The sequence below is a fragment of the Peromyscus eremicus genome, chromosome 8a (assembly GCF_949786415.1).
Source record: "Peromyscus eremicus chromosome 8a, PerEre_H2_v1, whole genome shotgun sequence".
Taxonomy (NCBI): domain Eukaryota; kingdom Metazoa; phylum Chordata; class Mammalia; order Rodentia; family Cricetidae; genus Peromyscus; species Peromyscus eremicus.
The window spans coordinates 29,385,823-29,404,061 of NC_081423.1; the positions used below are offsets into that span (position 1 = coordinate 29,385,823).

Sequence of the window (18,239 nt, forward strand, 5' to 3'; positions counted from 1 at the left end):
GTTAGGTTGAGATTCCCTAATCTTTGTGTGAGAAAGAAAATAATGGCTAACATTATAATAATGATTTAATACTAAGCATATATTTTCTTAAGTAGAACACAGTTGTGAAATATCTGGTCACATATTTACTAGCTAATGCATATCAGGAGACATATGCTTTTACTGTAGTTTTGATTAAATACATATAGATACATACAAACATACATATACAGCTGTAGCTATATAGGTAACAGTAAATCTCCGTGGTTCTATTTTGTAGTATACTAGACATATCAAATAATCATGGCAACAGAAAAAAACATAGTTCACACTTAAAAGATAATTAAAATGCAGGAATTAGTATCCTGTTCCATTTTAATGTTAAGTTGGTTATCAGAACATAGTCCGGTGTTTTGATTGATAGATTTATTCCTATCATGATACAGTTTGAAATGAGTGATTCGTCCTCAGTAAGGGCATTGAGATAAAGGTTGGGCTATGCATTCTTTGTGGGTACATAATGTGGAAAGAATTTTTTCTGAAATATAAGCAGAAATATTTTAGGAGGCGAGATTCTGAGGTATCAATTGGATTTGTTTACATGATAGCATCAGATTTTGAAGGAAATTACTGTTTATGGTTTTAGTAACTGTCAAGTCTCAGTCTCAGAGAGTGACTTCCCAAACCAGGCATACAAATTAGTGACTATTACTTTGTAAGCTACTAACATTTGTATCTTATAGAGTGAGGAGGAGGAGGAGGAAGAGGAAATAAATCATGTCTTATGGGGTATTTTTCTTTAGGAGAGGAAAGGGTTTGGGATTCAAACTCAATGACTTCAGTATAGAGTGTGCCACAAAGTCACTCTGTGTCTCTGAATATGAAGCATTTTGACCTTCCTCTCTATTATGGATTACAAGATTAACAAAATTAGAAGCTATGTGGATGTTAAGATGAACAGTAGAGGATTTGTTCAAAAAATAGCATCATGGAGCTGGAAAATATGCTTTTAGACAACCTTTTTTTTTTTAGACTTTAAAGTGTCCTATATTATTAATAAGAAAAGGCCAGAGTCTGTGTATTCATAATAAAAACTCTATCTTTTTCTTTAGGTTGGGTTTATCAGCCTCGTCCAGGGAAGCGAAAACGCTTCCCTCTAAGTGTTTCCAATGTATTTTCTGGTACCACACAAAATATTATCTCTACAAATCCTACAACAATTTATCCATATCGCTCACCTACCTACTCTGTGGTAATCCCTGGCCTTCAGAACACCATCACTCATCCAGTTGGTGAGTTGGTCCTGTTGTAGATTATTTGTAAATACCTACATCATAATTTTACCTCTTAAGATGAAATTTGGTTTCTATTAAACTTAGAATTTAGAACAATAATAAAGGAATAAAATTAAGAAGAGAGAAAATGAAAACATTAAATGGGAGAAGGAGCAATAGCAGATCACTGTGAACAACTCTGACTTTTTAAGCAAGTCAGGATGAGCCCCTATGTTAGTCAGATAATGAAGGAAATGGCTGATGTAATTCAATAGGAAATAGGGATGTGTTTCACTTGCAGAATAAATAATGCTTTGCTAATGGGCTATGAGGCATTTTGTCATGGAACTTAGGAAGGATAATGATCTATTGAAAACCATTCTCTTACTGTTCCAGAAAAGCAATGGAAACTATTCATTTTCCCTAAATACTTGTTTGGTCCATGTTCCTCACAGTCTGATCTATGGATGGTAGGAATGCTAAATTGAGACTCTCAAATTTTAACTATGTGGTACCTTAGTGGCTTGTTCCCCCAAAACTTTTGTAACTGTCTCTTAAGGAAACTGCCATCTACTCATTTTTGCTATGGCTTCAGCTGCTTCTCCGAGTTTCTGCCTGTCTGGAGTCTCCTAAAGATAAAGCTGGACCTATGGGTTAGAGATGGGTAGATCTTGGAAATTAACTTATTAATATTATGCACTTTCAGTGTTTTTAATTAAAGATTTTTATTTTATGTATACGAGTGTCTTCTTTTTTTTGTGTTTGTGTGTGTGCATGTGTGCCCTTGCCTGGTGCTGGTGGCAATCAGAAGAAGGTGCCAGATCCCCTGGGCCTGGAATTATACTTTGCCTTTTGGCATTGGAAATTGGTTTTAAGCTGCTGTTTGGGCACTGGGGACTGAACCTGGGTCCTCTGCAAGAGCTGCAAGTACTCTTAACTGCTAGGCTGTGTCTCCAGCCCCCATTTTCAATGTCTTTTCAACTGTGTCATTTTAGCCATTGGAAATAACAAAGCTGCACTCAAGATATCTCTGTTCAGGTGAAAGATGCAGAAAGTTGGTCTGTAGCCTTGATTTTGCAATACAGTCAGCCACTCTTTGTGTTGCCTGTAATACTGTATTTCAAACTAGGCTTCACTGTTTCTCTGTTTTGGTTTTGCACTGTTAAGTATTTTTTATTTTAGTACATGCTGCTTTTTGTTGCCCCCGTAGGACTTTACTTGCATCTGTTTGTCCATTTTTAAATGCTCACATTTCTCAAGAACAGATGGATCAATGTTCTTATCTGAAGCAGCTGAGCCTTTATACAGTATATTACGTTTGCACCTCTGTGCAAAGATGTGAGATGGAGAACACTAAAGACTTTTTTTTATGATATTTGGAGGATTAGTGCATCATGATTTTGTTATTTAAGTATGGTAAATACAATAGTATTTATTGTGAGGGCCAGAGAGAGTAAAGATTGATTTCATGGACCTCAAATGATAAGCAAAAGCATTCTATAAAGATAATTTGAAAATTGTTTTTAGATAAGTATCATTCATAGTGAAATTTATTTGCTACCATGCTGTCCAGTTGTGCAACTTTGAAATATATTTAGATATTCCCATCAGCTTGGTATCATATTACCTAGAAGTGATAGTATAACTAAGAAGTTTAGAAATTTAAGACTCTAAAGCATCCATAAAATTATTAAAGTTAGTTAATAGACTATATCATAAGTCCTTTAAAGAACAATAGTTATTGGCCAGGCATGGTAGTGTGTAACACGAATTTCTAAATGTCTTTTAATAAAAAATCTGAAACCAGATATTGGGGTAAATGCTGAAAGATCAGAGAGACAAAGGAACAAGCTACTGCCATGTCTTACTTCTAGGACTCCTCAGCCTGAAAAGCCTTAGCCAATAACCCTCTAGCCAGATAATCTTCCTCAGCCAAATGGCTTTAGTTCCTATTTCCTCAGGCCTCATATACCTTTCTCCACCCACCATATCACTTCCTTTCTCAGCCTCTCTAGTGCTGGGATTAAAGGCACGTGATTCCCAAATACTGGAATTAAATGTGTGTGCCACCACTGCCTGGCCTCTATGTTTAATCTAATGTCTTGTTCTGTTCTCTGATCTTCAGGCAGATTTTATTAGGGTACACAATATATCACCACATTTCCCCCTTTTGTCTAAAATAATAAAAGGTTATAACTAATAGAAGAAAAACTATATACAATAAGTACAATCAGTTATACAATATGTATAGTCAAGAACTACATTAACAATGTCCAGTCCATTAACTTTTGACAGATTCAGAGAAAATACTCCATTATTTATTCTATGTTGGTGAATCCAAAGTTTTGTACCTAATTCACTTTCTATTCTAACTTGTATTACCAACTGAAAACTAACTTTTAATGTCTTTCAAACTTATACATTTTACACCTCTTTAGTGAGTTTCTTTTCTAAATTTGATAACAAGGAAAGCTATAACTATGACTAATCTTCAACTCCTTCAGAGACCCAAGAAGGAAATAATATTACCTAAGTAAGCAGGAAGTGCAAACAAGCAACTTTCAAAAAATGTGAGAAATGACAGAAACGGCTGGCTTCCTGGACAGTTACCCAAGGTTCCTCTGCAATGTTGGGGGCATCCATCTTCAGCCTATAGGCCTAGCATATCTGATAGACTTATCTGTGAAGCAGGATTTTCTGAAAGGCTGTCCTACCTTGCCTTGGCAAGGTTCACAGTCCTTTGTTTTGTGTCCTGCTTGTCCATTTGGACAGCATACTGTCATCAGTCAAGGCAAGGGTACTTTCTTGCCAAGTGTCTTACTTTTGCCACAAAGAAAGTAAACTCCATGTGGAGTCTCTTCAATGTCCATCATCTTCTCTGAAGTAGATTGCCAGGAGAAGACATGTCTCATAGTCATAAAAAAAAAAACTATGTTATTAAAACATCTTAAATGTCATATTCTAAGGATCTCTGAAGTGTGTGAAGACTCTCTAAAATAATCTGTTTGACCTTGAAAACATACACTAACATAACTACAAGTTTGATTGTAATGACTAACTCCTAACTTTCATTTCTTTATATTCTAATTAGTTGGTAATAATAACTTTCAAGGACTAGCCATTTGCATTACATTGTTAAATGAGCTGTATAGGTACAATATCTTGATCAAGAGTAAAAATATATGTGCAATATAATCTAACAAAATGAATCTCAACTTTATTAATCCCAATATACACAATTTGTATACAATATACAAAAATCCAATCCAGTGTAACATATTTAAAACTAGTAGTTGCTTTGTAAAAGTAGATTTAATAATCTACCTTTTTAATCTTATCATTTCTGTATAACACAGTTCTATATCATATCCCCCTTTCTTCTTTTAGAAAGAGATTGACTATGACCCATAACAATTTTTAACCAAACTCTAAACAAAGACATACATCCATAATCCATTTTTGGGGAATGTGGACATAGTTTTCTAGACTACTTCCTGCTGACTAGGGGCACTGGTAGTCTTTTGGGGACACAAAGAAAATTTAGGATTATAGTCAAGTCCTGATTGGTGTAGTCTGTGAGGCTGTATCATCTCAGCTAGCCATTTCAATATTGTCCTGAGCAGTTCATAGTCCAAAGCCAATCTTTGGGTGGTGTTTGTCAGCTTAATGGCATTATCATTGTCCATGTGGAATCATCATTGTGGGTGGGGTCCTGTCATATTTTTGGAGACTTCAAAATCACTGTTAGGCATGGTCATGGTTCACTGCAGAAAATCTTTTTTGTGGGACAATCTTTATGGATGATTTGTCCTTTTTCTTCAGGTCTCTCATTTGTCCAATGTTCTTCAGATTCTTTAGCCTTCATTTTCCTAAAAGACAAAAACAAAACCCTTCCCCAACCCTAACTTTAGGGAGTTTTCACATCTAATCTTTATCAATTTTGACTTATGGTTTCTCCTGAATTTTTTATTTTCTCTTCTATAGCTGTTCTATTACCCAAGCAGTATGGGTTTTTGCTTGTTTGTTTTTGGTTTTTTTGTTTGTTTTACAATAGGCATTAGGTTCTTTAATTGGTCTAGGAAGGCATTTCTTCCATGGTGACAGGAAAAGACTGAATGGAATTTGACAGGGGGTCTTCAAGAGGCCCCTCAGGGAGTCTCCTGATGGCAAAGGTAAGGGATTACCTTGTCTGTCCCTTGTTGGTCTACTTTGTTAGTCCAATGTCTGCCTTTGCCACACCTGCATAATCCAGAATGGAGAGGTGTTCTATTGGGATTATTCCTTGAAAAAACATTGTTCCTAGGCATGCCCTGTTTACAGTCCCTTTTTAGGTGACCTTGTTTCCCATGATTGAAACACTTGACATTACTATTTTTCTTCAAACCTTTGGAAATCACCTCTCTTCTCCAAGCATCATCATGATCATGAGATTCAATATGTATTGTATCTCGGATCCATTCCTCTAAGGGTCCTGATCTCGCCTTTAAGGGCCTAATTATCCTGTTGTGTCATGCATTAGCATTTTCAAAAGCCAGAGATTTAATTATTATGTGTCTAGCATCTGAATTTGGTATCATTCTTGTGGTTGATATATTGTACACCCCAATAAACTTATCTGGGGGTCAGAAATAGAACAGCCACTTTATTAAACATAGAGGTTAGGCAGTGGTAGCACACACCTTTAATCCTAGCATTCTGGAGGCAGAGATCCATCTGGATATCTGTGAGTTCAAGGCCACACTGGAAACAGTCAGGGATGATGACACACACCTTTAATCCCAGCACTTGAGATCTCATGTCTTGCTTGGGAAAGACACATGCCTTTAATCCCAGGAAGTGATGGCAAAAAGCAGAAAGGTATATAAGGCACGAGGACCAGGAACTAGACGCTTTTAAGCTTGTAGTATTTTAGCAGCAGTTCAGCTGAGATCCATTCAGGTGAGGACTCAGAGGCTTCCAGTTTGAGGAAACAGTATTGGCTGAGAAGTTGGCAAGGTGAGGTTAGCTGTGGCTTGTTCTGTCTCTCTGACCTTTCAGAATTTACCCCAATACCTGGCTCCCAAGTTTTTTTTTATTAATAAGACTTTTTAAGATTCATGTTACACATTCTATTTACTGCTGAAGTCAATCTTTGTAGGAAATCGGTGAAGGTTTCTTTTGGGCCCTGTATAACTCTTGCAAATGACTCAATTTCCTTTCCTACTTCTTCAATTCTCTCCCAAGCATTCAAGGCTGCCATGGGGCATACAGCCAGGGTGTGGTCATCATATAAAGATTGTTTTTTTTTTATCAGCATAATTGCCTTCTCCAAGAAGTTGATCTTGGGATATTTCAAGACCTCTAGCTCTACTTAGTTGTTCAATGGTCTTAGCCTCATTTTTCCACTAGATCCTCAGTTGTAATTGGGGACCAGCCTCTAAGACTGATGTAACCAAACCTCTCCAGTCTTCAGGGATAATTCACTTACAACTTACCCACAAATTTAACATCTGTTTCATGAAAGATGAGTCAATACTGTATGAGACTATTGCTTCTTTGAATCTCCTCAAATCTAAAATTTGCACAGGAGTCCAATCAGCTCTTACATAGCCTTGAGGATATCTATCATTTGGCAGTTCCTGTAAGGTTACTGGATAAATTAAGGTTGGCTGTTTGAAAGCTGCAGGCTGTTTCTCTGTAACCTTTTAATGCAATGTTGAGATTGGTTCTCCTTTAAATTTTTCTGTCTGTGTCTGAATATCTCTATGATCTGTTTTAACAGGTTTTTCTAAAACTTTTATCTTGGCACTCATATTAACCAAGTTTTTTGACGATAAAACAGAAATTATCAAACAAATAATATTTATAATTGACATTGCATCTATCCCATCAACATTAATTATCCTCTCATTTAATTTTCCATTTTCAAACCATTTAATGTACAGTCAAACAGAGACCAAATACCTTCCATTGTAAAAATGTTTCCCATTTTTTTTAATGTGGGAAAAACTTTTCTTTTAACTAATTCCTCCCTTTAAGAAATCCCAATTGACTCACCAAATCTGCTGATAGTAACGATTCAGATGACGGTGTGGCAGCAGCCTGAGGAGGAGTCTCAAGGAAAGCCAAAACCCACCAGGAGAGAAAAGAAGTGAAAGATGTAGCCATCTCACAGGGAAAATGTGTGAAAAGTGGCTAACTCCTGCAGTTTTGGGGGCCCAAAAGCCTATGGAGTTTGCTGCAGCGAGGCTGCAACAAAACCTTAGTCAGTGGGTTAGGGAGTCTGGCCCAGGCGTGGTGTAGCTCCAGCCTGAGCCTGTGGCTTTTTCATGAATCCATGCCTCATAAGTTGGATGCCAGATGTAATACAAATTCTAAATGGTCTTTTAATAAAAAAAAAAAATCCCAGTGCCAGATATTGGGGTAAATGCTGAAAGATCAGCGAGACAAAGAAATAAAGCACGTCTTACCTTTAGGACTCCTCAGCCTGAAAAAGCCTCAGTTCTTGTCTCTTCATGCTTTCTATACTTTTCTCCATCCAGCCATCACTTCCTTCCTAGTGCCGGGATTAATGGCATGTGTGCTTCCCAAATACTGGGATTAAATATATGTGCCACCACTGCCTGGCTCTGTTTCTCTCCTAGACTGAGTCAATCTCATGTAGTCCAGGTGGCTTTGAACTCACAGAGTTTCAGATGGATCTCTGCCTCCCAAATGCTAGGATTAAAGGTGTATGCCACCACTGCCTGGCCTCTATGTTTAATCTAGTGATTGTTCTATTTTTTGATCTTCAGGCAAATTTTATTAAAGTACACAATATATCACCACAGTAGTGCATGCCTTTAGTCCCAGAACTTGGGAAGCAGTGACAGGTAAATTCCTGTTATTTTGAGGCCGGCCTGATCTACAAAGCAGTTTTAAGACAGCCAGGGCTACACAGAGAAGCCTGTCTTGAAAAAAGAAACAAAAACACTATAGTTTTAATCTTTGCAGGCACTGATTTTAATACCTTGCTGCTTTGTTTCTTTCGACTAGTTTTATGCTCTTTAAAGTCATGGTAATTTTTTGTTTTTGTTTTTTATTTTTTGTTTTTGTTTTGGATTTTTGAGACAGGATTTCTCTGTGTAGTTTTGGTGCCTGCCTCAAACTCACAGAGATCCTCTTGGCTCTGCCTCCCAAGTGCTGGGATTAAAGACATATGCCACCACCACCCAACTCGGTAATTTTGTTTTTCCAACGTATTCTTATGAAGGAAAGATATGAAGATAGTGAGGCATGGTTTTTCTTTTACAGAAATAATACTTTTTCTTTTTAGTAATTTTTGTGCATTTATGATACTGTATAGGTGACCAACCTTTTTAGGTATAATAAGTAAACTCACTAAGGTAGTGTGCTTGAAGTCACCATTTGAATAACTAGAAGTTGTTCTTGTTTTGTTTCTCTTGCTGTGATGAAATAGCCTTAGGGGAGAAAAGGTTTATTTTAGCTCATATTTCCAGGTCCATCTCAGGGAAGTAAAGGCAGCAGGAACTTAAAATAGGCAATCACATCACATCCACCATCAAGATGAAAGAGACTAAATGAATGTATGCTGCCTGCTGTCTTACTTGCTTGTGTTCAGCTCAATTTCTCTACTCTTTACAATACCTCCTGCCTAGGGAATGGTACCACCCACAGTAGGCTGTATCTTCCCATATCAATTAATACAATCTCCTACAGACACACCCACAGGCCAACTCAACATATACAATCAATCTGTCATTGAGATTCTTCCCAAGTGATCCTAAGCTATATGAAGTTGACATTTAAAGCTAACCATCAGTAAAGTGATGTACATTTAACAAAATTGTTCTGGCAGAAGCTATTTCTATCTACATTATCCAATACATTTTGCTTTACCTTTGAGTTTCACTACAATAATTATGGTATTGGTACCTGAGATCTTTTTTTATTTGTCAGTTTGTAAACTTACCATTGTACTGTATTGATATAGAATTATCAAACTTCCTTCTGTGGAAATTAGGGTTCAAGAATCATAAGATCGTTAGTAGGAAGGATTGTGTTGTCTCCACTTCTCTTCAGTTGCCTCTTGAAACTGTCAATGTCCAAGCCAGCAGTTCTCAATCTGTGGGTTGTGACTCTTTTGGGGGTCAAACAACCCTTTAACAGGGATTGAATATCAGATATCCTGAAATCAGATATTTACATTATGATTTATAAGAGTAGCAAAATTGCAGTTATGAAGTAGCAATGAAATAATTTTATGGTTTGGGATCACCACAACATGAAGAACTCTATTAAAGGATCCCAGCATTAGGAAGGTTGAGAACCACTGGTCTAAGCAGTTTCAATGATTTTGTTCTTTCTGGTGAAGAATTTATCAAGTCAGGTAGTATTGCATTACAATCATTTGGTTTTTGTTAATTCAGTTTCCTTCTAAATGCCTGATGTAAAAAAAATTGTGTGTGTGTGTGTGTGTGTGTGTGTGTGTGTGTGTATGCATGTGTGCACAAAGCACAAAGCTGCTGGTGTCTGAGTAGGCCAGAGGGGTCAGATACTTCTAGTTCTTGAGTTATGTTTGTGAGGCCCTTGATATGAGTGCTGGGAGTCACACTTGGGTCCTCTACAAGAGTAGTTAAGTGTTTAATTGCTGAGCCATCTCTGCATCCTCCAACTGCCTAATTTTTATTTGCACTGACTTAAAACATGTAGAGTAATTTTTTTCATACAAGATTTTGATAGGTTTCTCTTAATTTGGCCAATTAGCTTAACAGCTTTGTGATTTAGGAATAAGTTTTTTTTCTTCTTTGCTTTTAGCATTATTGCGTAAACAACCACTTTCTATGAATGCTTTACTTTAGTTATCCTTTTCAGTCTTCTTCCCTAAGCCAACATTTATGATGCCAAAAAAGAAAAATAAAACCTCATTATTCAATTAGTGATTTAGAAATGAATTATTAAATACTTCATACCAAATTCATAGATTTTCTAGCAATCTTTCCTTTTATTTGATGCTCAGTCAAGCTTGCTTCATGTTCCTGTGTAGTCTACCAAGCCTGCTTGTTGTAACTGGCAACCTTTTGCACTGCACCACACACCACACACAGTATTTTCGGAATATCTCATTAAGATATTAAATATACTTGAAAACTAAAAGTGTACTCAGGGCTTAATTACCATTAAATCTTTCTATCTCCACTATCTTCTGAGTGAATTAAATGCCATAGTTGCAAACCTGCCTCTCTGACCTTTCTACTGCTTAACACTTATCAGGCACCTGCTATGGGCCAGGTTGTGTTAGGACAAATGTGAATGTTTCCATAGACCCTCTTGTCAAAGATTTCATATTGTAGTTGTAGAAAAGATAGCTACAGACAAAACTAAGCTTTCTTTTCCCTTGATCAGACTACAGCACCTTCTTGTCTGTTTTTTTTTCTTATATACACTGCATTGTTTGCTCTGTCTCATATTCAACATCACACTCTAAGCTCTTCTCCTTCTCGTCTTGAAAGTATATATATATGGCATGAGTGTCTAGAATCTTCTTCAGGTATATTATCAAATGTCTTAGGTGCCACTTATGCCAGAATCCTCATTTTATATCAGCATTCACATTTATATACAGGTTTTGAAACTTTTGTGGAAAATACATTTGTTTTACCTACTGCTAAATGTCTACTTGACACATAGATGCATTTTTCATTATTGAGTTCTCTATATTTTATTTGTCCAGTCTAAGATCGGTTTTGTTGATTATGTCATCACTTAGTTGACAGTCTTTTACTCTCCAGAATTAATACATTTTCCCTAAATGTTTTAGGTATATTTTTGACCAATTTTTGCATCTGTGTGCCATTTGTGTTTATATACTTCTTATTTATGTTTGTTTTTTTGTTTTGTTTTGGTTCACAGGGTTTCTCTGTGTATCCCTGGCTGCCCTGGAACTTGTTTTGTAGATCAGGCTGGCCTTGAACTCACAGAGATCTGCCTGCCTCTGCCTCTGCTGGGATTAAAGGCATGCACCACCATACCCAGATTATACTTCTTATTTAAATAAAACTGGAAGAAAGAAAATGTCCATGACTCTAGTACTGTTCTAATCCAAAAGGCAGCAGTTCTATCTGTCTTGGCCTTAAGATCCACTCTCAGAAAATGTTATGTCCATTAGAAACTCAGATCTAGCCAAAAATCCCCTTTAAAAGTTGTATAGTTCAATGCAGGACAAACCATTTCGACTTTGAACCTACAGCAGCTGTGGTTGTCAACAGGCATGGATGGGAGGGACTCCATACTCATAAGCCCTTCCCCTGGAGCCATTGGCTAGTGATGGATTCTGTGTACCTACTGATGAATTTGCCAGGCTCAAATGGATGGTTCTAAGCCCATGGACACAAAGGTGACCCTGGTTAAACTCAGTGGGCCACAAAACAAAACAAAAAGACATGAATATGGGGAAGAGATTTGTTGGGGGAGGTTCATAGGTGTGGAAAGGACATAAGAAAAAGTAGAACATTAGAGTACACATAAATGCATTAAAAATTTGTGAAATTGTCAAATAACAGTTAATAAAAATCTACTTTATTAAAAACAGCAATAAATAAAAAGTAGTGTGGTTCTTCATTTAAGTTCTCATGAAGAGGCAGGGAGGAGACTCATGTGGTTCTGTTATGACTGTGTCATGAGCCCCCCAGAGGCTCCCAGAGACAATGTACTCTCTTCTGTAGCTGCTTCCAGCTGAAATTGGAGTGTTGGTTGTCAGGGCCCTTCCTAGGATGTAAGGCTAGTCAAAGGCTGGGCAATTGGGCATTCATCAGCAGCATCCGATTAGCTGTACTAGGTGAAGGGACAGGGAGCTATCATATCGGCTGGATTGGTTCACATTAGCTTTCTGCAAGTCCAGAGCTCAGCAGTTGAAGTCCATAGGTGCTCCCTGGATGGTATCTGTTAAAGCTGCTGAGACAAATATAGACTAAGAACAAAAGTTAAAATTTAGGAGCTTAAGGGCTGGAGAGATGGCTCAGAGGTTAAGAGCACTGTTTGTTCTTCCAAAGGTCCTGAGTTCAATTCCCAGCAACCACATGGTGGCTCACAACCATCTGTAATGAGATCTGGCACCCTCTTCTGGCCTGCAGGGATATGTGCAGACAGAACACTGTATACATAATAAATAAATAAATCTTTAAAAAAAAAAAAAAAAAAAAAATTTAGGAGCTTAAAAGAAAACCTTATGAAATGAGAATGAACAAACAAGATAGCTGCAGCCTTGAGGGAAGGAGCTGATTGCCTGCTGTTGTCTAGCTGACAAAGCTATAGTTAGCTTAGCTGTCAGTGCCAGAGATCTGAGAAGGATTAACCAAAATGACAGAGGCTAGTTTATAGTCTTTACCTAGACAGATCTCCCATGTTCCTTTGGACTCTATGGTCATGTGGGTAGAGTTATCATGACAGTAGTCTTGGCTGCCAGGCACAGAGGATGAGAGGCTTTCCTGTGGAAGAGGAATATGGGGAGATTGGCCTTACCTTGTCTAGGCAAAGTGGGGCATCAACTCTCCAGTGCCCTGCTTTTCCACAGTTTGGGCTGAGCCTTGGCAGAAGGTGAGTCATTGGGGGCAGTCTTGCCCAGTGGTCAGCTGGTTAGCATTACCAAAGTCCAGGTAGAGTTGTCCGTTGCTGTATCCATTGTCTTCTTGGAGACCTTGGGAATCATTGCTAGGATATGAGAGTCTCTGTCTTAAATGTCATCTTCAGCAAATCTGACAGTTTGAGGACTTGAACCAAGCAATTCCTGTTTGTTTTTAGTTATTTGGTTTAGTTGATACCTTGAAAACATTGACAAAAACAGTTCCTGCTTGTTTTTAGTTATTTGGTTTAGTTGATACCTTGAAAACATATTGACAAAAACAGTTAGTCAGAAGTAGAACTAAAAGGGTTAAAAACCAAGGTTAGCAATTTGACTTTTTGCCCAGAACTATAGACACTGATAGATTAGATCTTTGTTTTAAGGCTACCTATGTAGCCTTCTGATTATTAACCCCATGTTATAGTTTTGAGTTAACCTTTTTGTCATAAATATTATAGATTTTCAATTGTTTTATAAATTTACAAACCAATAGTTTTGTGGTTGCCTTGTTCTTGTTCTTTCTGCCAATTTTTGACCTCAGACATAGAAACTTCAAAAGCAAGTCTGGGTCTGAAAAACGGTGAGCCATAACCCAACTTCAGAGGCAGCTTTTTAATAAAACAGAACAGTAGAAAACAATTTTTATACAGGGTGTAGTTCTAATGACTAGAATGCCCAGAGATAAATCTGAGCCCAGGTGGCTGGATGTAACAGTAACAGACATATGGAACATAGTAAACTCATACATTTAAGACTATTCAGACATGCAGTGGCTGAATTAATACATATATATATATGTATGGCTTTTGTCCCATAACGTCAGTCTAAAGTGTCGGACACAAAACAAACAGTCCAAAAGCAAACATAACATACAAACAATGCAGATTCCTCTTGGCCACCTGAAGAAAAGCTGATTCCCCCTGGCCACCTGAGGAAAAACTGATTCCCCTTGGCCACCTGAGGAAAAGCTGATTCCCCCAGCTGCCTAGGAAAAGCTGATTCCCCCTGGCCACCTGAGGAAAAACTGATTCCCCTTGGCCACCTGAGGAAAAGCTGATTCCCCCAGCTGCCTAGGAAAAGCTGATTCCCCCTGGCCACCTGAGGAAAAGCTTATTCCCCTCTGGCCACCTGAGGAAAAACTGATTTCCCCCAGCCACCTGAGGAAAACAGAAACTGAGAGGGTATCTTGTTGCCAGCAGGGCCTGACTCTGCCTCATCTATTCAAAGAAACTAGGGGGATCCAAGATCCAATCCTATACAGAAGGGTCCTGGAATGTCTCCCAGTTCCCCAACCTGCAGTCTTTCAAACATGTCCACCCAGACCTTTTGCAGGCAACTTGGAAATTGGCCCAGTCAAAGTACAATGCAAGACAGAGACAAAGTGAAACCAAACAAGACAGACAAACAGATACTTACTGACAGTCAAAGGCTCCATGGGTTGGGGCCCTGGTGGGTCTGAGAGATCCCAGAAGAACCCCCAAATGTCATATGCCTGTATCATGAGTCCCCCAGAGATCGCCAGGAGTCCGAGCTTGTATGCAAAAGCAAAGAGCCTTTATTGCAAGATCGAGCTTGTGTTTCCCGTCCATTCTGACACAGCAGTTGGATGAGGGAGAGCCTTGAGCTCAGCTGTGGCAGGGTTTTTAAGGAGTAAAGGATGAGGGATAGGGGAATTCCAGATTCAGATGGGGGTTGGACTCTTGATTAGACAAGAGTCAGGTAACAGAAACCTTGTCAAACAGGGATTGGTACTGGCATTGCTGCAAGGAAATTGGCAACCTGTATTCAAGTTATATGAGCTATCCTTTATGTCTGGGAGCATCTAGTACTTGTTTGTCTCAATTCTGATTGGTCTCCCAGGGCACAGTTTGTGGCTTTTCCTGGTTATTGTAATGGTGAGTCCTAATCCCAGTATTGTTAGTCTGCAGCCTGTCATGGCTGCGCTAATGTTAACTTAGGCCTCTTCAGTTCCATCTCATCTTCTTGGGCTCTTTATTGCCACTTTGTCTTCCCAGGACTCTACTTGCTAACAGTGGCCTAAATAGCCTTTCCAGTTCTCAGTCTCCCCCTCTTCTCTTTATCCCAAGCTACATACTGCTCCTCCTTAGGAACTCTATAAAGCTACTTTTTTTGTAGAAAAAAATAGTCTGTCCTCAGTCTCTGCCATGCCCTGATGTCTCATTGTTCATTCCAGTCATGCAACAGAGGAAGCCTGGGGACACCCTCCAGTCACTCAGCACCTGCAGTGGTTTCTTCCTCTTTGGGACAGGGTGATAGGAGACATGCAGGAATTGTTTACAGTTGTACTGCTTGATTCTAATACTTGAATTTGTTATTTGGGTTTTGGATTTTTACTCTTTTGTCTTTATGTATCTAAGCTGCCTTCCACTTCATGTAATGATTGGACAGTTCTGGCTTTTTAACAGCAAGCTTATGTTTTACGCATATATGGATGTTTCTGATGGTCAATACATCTCTTTCAAAAGACAGTTAATGGATGAAGGCTTTTTTCTTCTATAGCTCTGACATCATTAAAATGTGGTCTCCTAGGCACTGTATTCATACATTTGAAACTGCACAAGGCAGTAAGAACATGGAGGACCTCCAGTGAGTACATTCATTACACCAATGATGGACATTGCTTATATTGTATTGGGTAGCCCTTAGCCACTCCTAAGTGCAAGAGAGGCTAGGATATTATAGGCTTGCTGTGTCCTAGAAGAGGAGAAGCCAAAGCACTGGCTGGTTTCCCATGGTTGGCATCTACTATACTGTAACAGCTGTCTGAGTCATTAGAGCTTTGAGCTGTTTCTCATTCGTCCATATCACTGGCTTATTGAAGGTTATACACTTAACCTCTTGCTTATCAACCTGAACTTTGACATTTAAAGATACTGTGTTTCCGGATAACTGTGCAACAATTTACAGTAGTTGATATATGTTACTTACTTTTTATTTGTCAGAAAGGAATGCAGGATTATAATCCCAGGCCTTGTTTCCATTTCTTCTTAGAACTATCTTAGGGAGAAAGAGCATTGGAAAAGATATATCCCCTTTTCAATGACTGAAACTTGATCAGTAGTTCTGTAGAGTTCTTGTAACATTTTTTCCTGATAACTAAATGTTTACACTTGGTATAGGAAAAAGAACTCAACAGAAGTAGATTGTCAGGTTAATTTCTTGAGTATGGTAATAATTCTCAAATAAAAATTTGAGAGATTTTACAAGTTTTCCTGGTCATGTGATTGTTGTAAGGTGCTTTAAGTCTCCTTAGAGCAGATCAGTGTAGGAGTACTATCAGCTTAGGATTAATTGTTTTTCCTTCAATTCCTTCTTTCTTTAAGGATTTGTGTGGGAGTGCATATATCTACATGAGTGTATGTGCACTTACATGTGTGTGTGTGAATGTGTGCCTTTGCATGCCTGTCTATAGAGGCGAGAAGAAGCTGTTGAGTCCTTGAAACTAGAGTTAGAGGTGCTTGTGGGACCCCCAGCTTCTTATGAGAATGTTGAGATCTGAACTCTGGTCCTCATGACTGCAAAGCAAGTGCTCTTAATCACTGAGCCATCTCTCTAATGCCTCTTAACTATTTTTAAATCAGGGTCTTGGCTAGACACTGGTAAAACAAACATGAATAAAAACTTGGCATGATGATACATGTCTGTGATCCCAGCACTCAGGAGCCTGAGGCCAGTCTGGGCTAACAAGATCAGGGCAGCTTCATTATACCCTCCTCCTATACTTCACTGGGTCAGGAACCATCTTGAAATGGATGGGGGGGGGGACTCTTCATTCCTACTCAGAGGTTTAGAAGAGCATTACCTTTCACTACTGAGAGAAGGAAACAGGGAGGTCTAACCTGCATAAAGTTGAAAGATCTGTGCTTTGGGCCTCTGAGAGCCATTTCTGACTGCAGCGTCTGTATGTGGACTGTGATTTTGTTAACAGATATCTCGCTGCATCGGACTACACTGGATATGATTATTCCAAAGGCTTCTATTTGTATTTTGTCATGAAAGCTCAGTTAAGTTTAGTCTAAGTGTGGTGTTTGGATAACAGCATCTCAAGCAGCAGTACTGTCTTTTGGGGGAGTGGAAGGATAAGTCACATGACTGTTTTACTTACCTTTAAGAATTTGGTCCTTAGCAAATCATGTCCTGCCAGTATTCTTTCCAAGTCTGTCACAAATGGCTAACTCATGATAAATCATATTCTTTTTGGAGATTTCCAGCTATAGTCACTTTGAATGCAGTAAAGTGAAACAATTTTCTTAATTTTTTCAGCTAAAAAGTATCATAATTTTTAATAAAAAGTATGCAAAATGAAAGAAAAATGACCCACAGTGCTTCTATGAAACTTTATTTATATGAAAATAAAATAAATATATTTCAGGCTGATCAAAACCCAAATACTATGAAATGAACATCTAGATTTTCCTACTACCTATGTATCTTGTCCCCTTTCCAGTAGTTTTATGTTATATCAACATTTTCCTGTATACATTCTTCTAAGTTATTTATTTACCTACCTAAGTTGAGGACTCTCCCTACCTTGTGCTAGGCAGAAGCCGACTTTGGGGATACAGTAGTGAACGCAACAGAAGGATTCTCTGCTTATGACACTTAGAGGCTAGCTGGGAAAGAGAAAAATGTAAATTCACAAGAAATTACAATGACTTCAGTACCGTCAGAATACTGTAAATAAAGGGGAGAGTGGTTTGCTATGAGACCACTGCGAGGTAGAGGTGGGTAATGAACTCTTTCGAAGTTCCAGTTCACAGTGTGGTGGATCCCAGTAGTGCTCTTGGTAATGGTTAACTTCTGCTGTTTTTATTTCTGAAGGTGAAGTCCCACCTCCTATCCAGCTGCCCACACCTGCAGTCCAGCGCCCAAGCCCCATCACACTTTTCCAGCCCAGCGTCTCCAGCACTGGCCCGGTGGCCGTCCCGCCTCCAAGTCTGACGCCCCGCCCATCACTCCCACCGCAGCGCTTTACTGGGCCTTCCCAAACTGACGTTCATAGGCTTCCTTCCGGAACCAGTCGCTCTGTGAAGAGACCCACTCCAGTCTGTCTGGAGAGCACCAGCAGGATTCCAGCTGGTGCAAGTACTGCCCATGCCAGATTTGCAACCTCGCCTATCCAGCCTCCCAAGGAATATGCCGGCGTTTCCAGTTGTCCCCGAAGCACTCCAATTCCCCCAGCTACTCCCATTCCACACTCACACGTCTATCAGCCCCCGCCCCTTGGCCATCCAGCTACACTGTTTGGGACGCCACCACGATTCTCCTTTCATCACCCTTACTTCCTTCCTGGACCTCATTACTTCCCGTCAAGGTAAACCGTTTTCTACCTCTTACCTACAAATACTCCTAATGAAGTTAGGGGA

General features: G+C 38.9%; 1 protein-coding gene across 2 annotated transcripts in view; it reads left to right on the forward strand.

The window, feature by feature from the left end:
* Sox30 (SRY-box transcription factor 30) overlaps positions 1–18,239 on the forward strand; it is a 41,946-nt gene that overhangs the window by 3,480 nt on the left and 20,227 nt on the right. Inside the window, exons 3-4 of one of the 2 annotated variants that reach the window (XM_059270383.1) lie at positions 1,092–1,271; positions 17,695–18,187. In XM_059270383.1, the coding sequence (XP_059126366.1) occupies positions 1,092–1,271; positions 17,695–18,187 (673 nt within the window). The remainder of the gene's footprint in view (positions 1–1,091; positions 1,272–17,694; positions 18,188–18,239) is intronic. The other variant, XM_059270384.1, reaches the window with a different exon arrangement.